The sequence below is a fragment of the Sinohyriopsis cumingii genome, chromosome 18 (genome assembly GCF_028554795.1).
Source record: "Sinohyriopsis cumingii isolate HCF-2022 chromosome 18, ASM2855479v2, whole genome shotgun sequence".
Lineage (NCBI taxonomy): Eukaryota > Metazoa > Mollusca > Bivalvia > Unionida > Unionidae > Sinohyriopsis > Sinohyriopsis cumingii.
In genome coordinates, this window is record NC_142978.1 from 35,366,139 (window position 1) to 35,374,141 (window position 8,003).

At 37.6% G+C, this 8,003-nt stretch overlaps 1 protein-coding gene across 1 annotated transcript; it reads left to right on the top strand.

Annotated features, from left to right (window-relative positions):
- Positions 1 to 592: 592 nt before the first annotated feature.
- Positions 593 to 4,694, top strand: LOC149776379 (uncharacterized). The gene is made up of 4 exons (XM_089942350.1): positions 593 to 711; positions 1,208 to 1,311; positions 3,074 to 3,233; positions 4,562 to 4,694. Exons 2-4 carry the CDS (start codon positions 1,233 to 1,235, stop codon positions 4,617 to 4,619), a joined length of 297 nt encoding a protein of 98 aa, XP_089798476.1. The 5' UTR covers positions 593 to 711; positions 1,208 to 1,232; the 3' UTR covers positions 4,620 to 4,694.
- The last annotated feature ends 3,309 nt before the right edge of the window (positions 4,695 to 8,003 follow it).

Consider the following 8,003-nt stretch of genomic DNA (forward strand, 5'->3'; position numbering starts at 1 on the left):
ACGCGATACAACATATCTGGTCATAATGTTGTTAAAAAGGTCACAGCAAAAGCTCCTTACAGAATGGATGAAAGAGTGCAACGGATTGTAACAGTTACTATGATGATATTTATTAGGCACAGACGTTATATGAGAAATTGCAGATGTATGCACAGTTTGCAACATAAGTAGTCCAATTAGATGAGAAATGTGTCCCATGTATAACCAAATAAGTCTAAATGATGACTTTTCTGTTATATTAATCATATATATCCCGTGCAATTTTAAATATGCCGTTTATGTTTTGAAACAACTAATTCATTTCAATTCCATTCATGGTTATCATACCAAGTAACTTTAAGGAACGAAGCAAACATGGTTATCATACCAAGTAACTTTAAGGAACGAAACAAACATGTATTACACTGCAGCAAATTGTATCATGGTTGTTATATTTCCAGTTTGATAATTAAGTGGATAATTATGGCAAGGAGCAACCAGCCTTTGTTTGACACATTAAACACGTATCAAACTCTCCAGCACAACATGCAAATATTGTTCTTCTAAAAATATGTGGTTTTATAAAGTTAAAATATTACGTACGGCGAGCTTCCGTGCTGAACAATACGTCCATAATGATGACCCTAAGTGACATTTCGTGACGAGCTTTCATTCCTGGAGTATAAGATCCCCTGTCTGTACGTGTATGTTGTTGCAGTCCTTCTAAAATCGGTAAGTTGTTAGTTTGTCATTTATTTATTACGGTGCAGAGGCTCAGCGATTTGCATGGAGGTGTCTTAGTCCTACCAAGATCGGCGCTTATTGATTTTTGTTGCTCCGCACTCCGAATAGCACACCGAAAAGTTGCTTTTAAATGTGGTGCCGTGCCGTTAATCTCCTATCCAAACAATATCTGCATCGTCTGTTTCTATTCGGAAGGTGTGGAGAAATGACAATGTACTTAGTGCATTTCAGGGTAGTCAGATTGCATGTAGATGTTTACATTATAACGTGCGGTTTACTAACGCCTTCGGCCTTTAAAAATCACACATTTTGTTTAGATGTTTCTTAAAGGTTGTAACAAATATTTACCTAACATTTGGAATTTTACTTTTCTGGAACAGCCAATTTATTCAGGACCATAATTATACACCACTGTACAACACAACTGCATCAATCCAAACGATACCTGCATAGATACATAAACTATTTATTATATTTTTTTCAGAACTAAAAGCCTGTCAGCAGGAAACATGAAGCTTGCCGTCATTCTCTTTGTCTGTATCTGTGCTGTTTTCAGCGCACCGGAAAAGAGGGTATTATTAGATTCTCGTAAGTGACGTCCTTGAGAACTTTAGAAAAATGAATTTTTTAATTTCTTTCTTGTGAATTCTATAACATTCACCAAAGGAATACTCTTAAGACAAAGATATGAAATTTCATTTAACAACATATACGCTAACGGTTATCTCATAAAATTAGAGTTTGTTTGTGTTTATACAGTTCAGTTTTGTAGCTGTCATACGACCGAGTGCGCCACATTACTTGAATAAGTTTAATACAACTGACGTTGATTCAGAATTATAAAACAGTGTTTATTAGACAAGAATGGAATCAAAAAACTTAATTACAGAAAAGTTTATTGCCAAAAATGGTTTTCTTTAATTTTTAAATTTATCATGCAGTTAACCATTGCAATGATGTTATATTTAGAAGAACCTTCCATTTTGTTATTACACCTTTATGGACCTTTATGTACAAAGATAAACTAATGATAGACCTAAGGTGTAATTAAGAAAAAAAGCCTTTAACTACTCAGTCGCCCAATCATCTGCTAGGTTAGATCTGAGTCTGTTAATAGCAATTCAAAGGGACATACGAAAGCCAGTAAGTTAGTTAGTCTAAAGGTATCCAATTATGAGAAAAATACACAACGGATTCATCATATATTTATACGCTTCTTTTATATTATGTTTACTTTGTCAGTCAGTGATATATTTTTGATAAAGTGGTTTACATATTTCTTATATTCCAATAAATGTTTCTGGGACCACATAAAAGAAAACGTTTTAATATTCGATACAAGGATTCATGTTTACGCCAACAACCATGAACGGCGTTTGGGTGGCAAGTGGGGCAACCGCCCCAGTCCCCGCTCTTGAGGGATCCCCTCGCTTCAGGCCTAAGGTCGTCCTTTTGAGTTTGTCCAGCTGTATTCTCCGGTAAATTGGAAACGCTGATACAGGCCGCACGTAATGCACGCAAAGTTGCGAAGTCAACTTAGTCAACTTCGTAAAGCATTTAACAGTTGATCTAGTCTAGACATAATCAGTGTTTGCAGTAGCATACCAATCGAGATACCGATACTCTGGCCCAGCGCGGTCATGGTCTGCCCTAGGCCCCGCGTAATCCTAACGCCGCCTCTGCCAACAACGTGATTACGTTTACTAATACGTGTGGTCGAAATGTTAGGAACTGCACTGCAGTATGGATGAAGGATACTGGCTGCAAGATTTTTCTGCAAAGCGATTTCAAGAAATAAGAGCAATTTAAATAGCCCAACACTTTGGTACATGTTATACGTGGCGCGATCAAATACATAATAGAGGATATGTGAAATGCTTATCGTGATGCATTAGCGAACAGTTGTTGGAAAACAGAGCTGAATTTCAACGAGAGTTAAGAAAATATGGCTCTTTGTCTACCCAAAGCAACATAAAAATTCGAATGATGCAAATACCAAAACCAGGGTTTCTTGTATATATTATACAACTGTCATTCATAATACCTATGAGATTGAGTTGACTTCTTGTTTGTTCTAGAGAATCAAACTTAGTTCATAAAGTATTAGGAGTAAGCAGGGCATCAAACAGGATTAGTTAATCCGATAAAAAAATTCTCCAGTATCCCACTATAAATTATAAATTGGCTCGGCAATGTGCTACCTAACCGTTGTCAGCTCCAGAATTTAGTCGTAATTGTAATACCCTTTACGCCACCTGGGAGTAAGTTCTTTATATTTTTGGATCATAAAAATAAAAATAAAACGTTTTGCATACGTTGTCCAGCAAAAATAATTTTTTGTATTATACAGTTCATACCTTTGACACCACTCACCTGAAACAGCTCGTGCAGAAACTTCTAAATACTTTGGGGACTGACGGCAGCGAGCAGCTCTGCGAGACAGAATGCCACACTCTTCTGACGGATCCAGCACATCTTCTGCATTATACCTGCCCACTTGTTTGTCATGCGTGAGTCCATAGTTACATCTCTATTAAATTTTATTGTCGGAAATCCTATCACTGACTTCCGATTTGACACCTCTTGTTGGGTTTCTGTTTTGATGTCAAAATATTCCGATGCTTCAGACGCGAATAATATATTAATATGGAGTCCATATGCTACTGAAAACTTTTTGTAATTTTTAAATTATACACGCAATTACAACCGGCTCCAGCTGTCAAATGGGCAGCATAGTGTGACTACATTGGTATTATTGACCAGCGTAACGTCTGCTCGAAGCATGTAACGTGCATTTAAAACACCAAATCCAATTTAATTTTCCAAAGAAAAGTCACATTTTCAGATTGCTGAATTATTAAATGCCAGTATCATGGTGCTTCATGCTTTTTCTAATTATGTCTTTTGATTTTTATAAAGTCAACGTCATTACATTTCCTAACTTAACATCTCTATTCCAAAATGTCTTTCAAAATAAATACCCAATCAAGTGTAATGTATGTTGATACTGTTTGAAGTTACAACTCATGTCAACATCTTTTTTCTCTAATAATCAAAGATCTTGGCATAATGCATCGACGTCATCGAAACGCTTCTGTATAAATATATGATTATCATTCGGATAAGCACTGCACTTTACGTTAATTTTAATTTATTTTCAAAATTTATTTACAATACAAAAAGGAAACTTTGATCTTTTATACATGAATCTCCAAAAATAAAATCAATGATAGTGTAGTGATATAGTGTAGTGATATATAAATATGAAGGACTGAACAACTGAGGATTTGCAAAAAATACAAACAGCAAAATTGTTATTTGGAAAGTAGCGTCATAGTTCAAATGCATTACGTATTCATAAAGGGACAAATCTATGTAAATATAGAAATAGACATGCATATAAATGTTTCAAACAAAAAAACAAATACTTCGATATAATCTTTGTTCGAATTGGAGTGAAGAGCATTTCTGTGGAATATAAAACATGACTTCACCTCAGTTAGGGACAAAACACTAATGAGATTTGGTGTGTTTTATTTGTTTTATGTTCCGATGCAATGGGTAGGGACATTCTGTACTTCTACATTACTTATTCATTTTTCCAAAGAGTTTTAATACAAATCAAATCACATTGAGATTGATAAAAGTTAAACTGAATACACTGAAGAATATACAAGCCTGCACGTTATTTATAACACTGAAATGGTTACCCCTGTGTAAGATATTGAATTACAAATGCAATATTCGTTTTAAATATTTATGAATAAATTGACCAGTAATTAAAAGCTGAACTTCTCACATTACATTTTACGTCTTCGTCTTGTGTCACTAATTTCAGATTCCAGGCCTTAGTCCACAGATTCAACCTTGTGCCACATACCAGCACCGTCGTGTAAAAGTTTGACACTGTATTGATACCTGTCAATACTAATATGTGTACCAAAGGAAATAAAGCTCATCAGGAATCGTAATCTGTTTTATTCTTTATTTTCAAACTCAATCCATACAGGGATGGAAAGAAGTATAATGTCTTCATCACATCTCCGAATATCAGGGCTTACACCGGTGATAGTAGCATATCATGTTTCTGCGTTCTGCTTATCCTTTAGACCGAATCATGAATGCATTTAATGAATGTGCAAAAATCTCTTAGCCTCTTCGTCAACATTCACAAAATGTAAAGCTACTATATTATGTTACTAAATCGTATCATAATTAGTTATTGGGATTTTGTGTGTTATGCGTAGAAGAAATGAATAACACCTATATCCATTAATCAAATTCAGTAACTGAAGTTTTTGACACCTCTTGCGGCTTTATGGTTGGAGTTACATGTCTTCTTTAAGTTACGTGTTGAAAATATTACATAACCAATTAAACACTAATTTCCCAAAGACGCTGGCTGTCTTTCTTTCATCCTGTGCCATTTAAAATCAACTGTCGATGAAAGCAATGTAGAACAAACATATATTTTATTAGCAACATACCTATGCAGAAAGATAGTATTGCAGCCGAACATGGAAATGGGCAAAAAAACTCTTAGCTTCTTCGTAAAGATGCCTCTGTGTGTGTGTGTGTGTGTGTGTGTGTGTGTGTGTGTGTGATTAGGATTTTTAACGTAGCTTGAACACTGTTTCAGTCATATCCCTACGATGTCTGCAGTGAGGCAGTTTATAATGATGTCTAGTACTGGGGCGTCATGCCGCAGACATATAGCATAATGTCCCACCCAGTCACATTATCCTAACACCAACCCTACGAGTCCTAACAATACACTATTACTGCTGAGCGCCTAGCGAGGCTGCTGTTCGAATCAGTTTTGTAAATCTTTGGTATGACTCAGCCGGGGTTCAAAGCCACGATCTCCCGCTTCCAAGCCGAACGCTCTAACCACTAGGCCACCAGAGCGGTCTCGTAAAGATGAACAAAACGCAGAGCTACTATATTATATTACTAAGTCGTATCATAATTAGTTATTGTGGATTTTGTGAGTTATGTGTAGCAGAAATAAATTCGTCTTAAATCCCTTAAGCAAATTCAGTCATTGTAGTTTTGACACGTCCTGCAGCTCTTAAGTTGGAGTTACGTGCCTTCTCTCAGTTACGTGTTGAAAACATTACCTAACCTATTAAATACTAATTTCCCAAAGAATATGGCTGTCGTTCTTCCGGTTTATGCCATTTTAAATCAACAGTCGATAAAGGCAATGTAGAAAAACATATATTCATTAGCAATATATATACAGACGCACACACATACATACATACATACTTACATACATACATACATACATACATACATACATACATACACACATACACACATGCATACATGCTACATTCCCCCTGCGGGTCCGGGGTTGTAGAATTGGCCAGACGTGCCTCGCTACGTGTCGTAAGAGGCGACTAAGTAGAGGCAACCTGTTTGCCGTGGGGTGCGTCCCGTGTCGGGGCAGGAAAGGATCCTGGTAGTTGAGCAGAGGCTTTCCGATGAAATACACTACTTTGGCCTCTACTTCTTCAGGACGGGTGGTCGGGATGGGCCCGGTCTCGACAAATCGGCTGGTCACGCCGAGCCCTAGGAAGTCTTTATTTACTCTCTCACCTTCTTTATCTTTCTCATTGTATCTCTCCTGATACCACTGTGCCCCTACTATCTAGCCCTGTATTTTTCCTTTGTCCTACTCTCAAAAGACTTTCTAGAAGGCGGTGGCTTAACCGGTCAATCGGGAGGTGTCTTTACTTACCGAGCATACCACTATGTATCCCTTACACTTGAACTGTCACCCCTTATTGGATTCCGCGGCGGGTGGGTGAACATGGGTGATGAATTTAAAAAAAACAAAACAATGGAAAACAAAAACAAAAACCAACTGAAGCGTTCTAAACCTATTAAAGACTCAGATGACGTACCATGTAGCGCGGAATCAGTCCCACCCTTCATGGTTATTCAGTCAAAAGATCAAACGAAACCAATTGCTTCGCTGTCTCCATTTATAGTCGAAAAGACTATACTTGGCCAAGTTGGCACGCCGAAAAGTGTAAAGAAACTAAAATCGGATAGATTGCTAGTTGAATGTGAGCATAAGGTGCAAACTGAGAATATCAGAAAAATTCTTTCTATGATATTACGGTTACTACTTTCGCTCATTCGACACTCAAGTCGTCCAAAAGTGTCATTTGTTGCCCAGACCTCGCTGGTGTCAACGACACTGAAATAATCTCGAGAATGAGAAATCAAAGTGTTACTGCAATTCGACGGATTCGATCAAACACGGTCTTGAAATCAAGGACACGAACACCATCATGTTTACCTTTAACACACCAACACTACCTAAGGTAGTAAAAGTTGGCCTTTTACAGGTTAAAGTTGAAGTATACATTCCAAACCCTCTACATTGTTTTAAGTGTCAGAAGTACCGTCACCACGAAGAGAGATGCTCCAGAAACCATGTGTGTGGCCGATGCGGAGAAACCAGCCATGGAGAAGCAGACTGCAGCGCGACTCCCCATTGTGCAAATTGTGGCAAATGTCACCATGCTAATTCAAAAGACTGCGAGACCTGGAAATTAGAGAAGGAAATCCAGTCAGTAAAATATACGTCAAACATTCCTTTCCCAGAGGCCAGAAAGATGGTCGACTCTCGAACCCATCTACATTGCCCAACCTTCTCAACCGTTGTACAAGCCAGCCCAAAGACAGCCAAGGATCAACAAACTCAAACTGATCAACCAGATTCAACAGCAGATATTAACATTCCACACTATAAGCCACAAAAACTCACAATCTCCACACAGACAACTTTCAACACACCCCCCCCCCCTACCTAAGTCTACAAAAAACAAAAATATAACACAACAAAACAGGCAGCAAAAGCGATCTGATGACCCTATAAAGCTGCACAACAAGTTTGGAGACTTTCGGGATATGGACGCAAAAGAAACTGCTCCATGTCCTCAAGATAGCTCCAGATCTACCAACAAAAAATAAACTCCAGTACTTCCTCCAGAGAAATAGCCTCACAGATTGCCTGCGGGAAACATCTAAACTAGCTCCAGAATCTTCATTATAAAATCGTAATGAAGAACACCATCATACAATGGAACTGTAGAGGACTAAAAGACAACTACCGTGAAATTTTTCTGCTTTTAAACGAATATGATCCTGCAGTACTATGCCTTCGGGAAACATTTTTGAAAGATACGGATAACATCACACTTAAAAACTACTTCCTGTTTAACACCTATTCTCAGAATGTTGACAGGGCCTCAGGAAGAGTC

Excerpts from the sequence above, each read along its gene's own strand:
- LOC149776379 (XM_089942350.1), top strand. The coding sequence starts at position 1,233 with ATGAAGCTTGCCGTCATTCTCTTTGTCTGTATCTGTGCTGTTTTCAGC. Across the intron at positions 1,312-3,073 it reads GAGGGTATTATTAGATTCTC|TTCATACCTTTGACACCACT; the intron begins GTAAGTGACGTC and ends TGTATTATACAG. Across the intron at positions 3,234-4,561 it reads TGCCCACTTGTTTGTCATGC|ATTCCAGGCCTTAGTCCACA; the intron begins GTGAGTCCATAG and ends CACTAATTTCAG.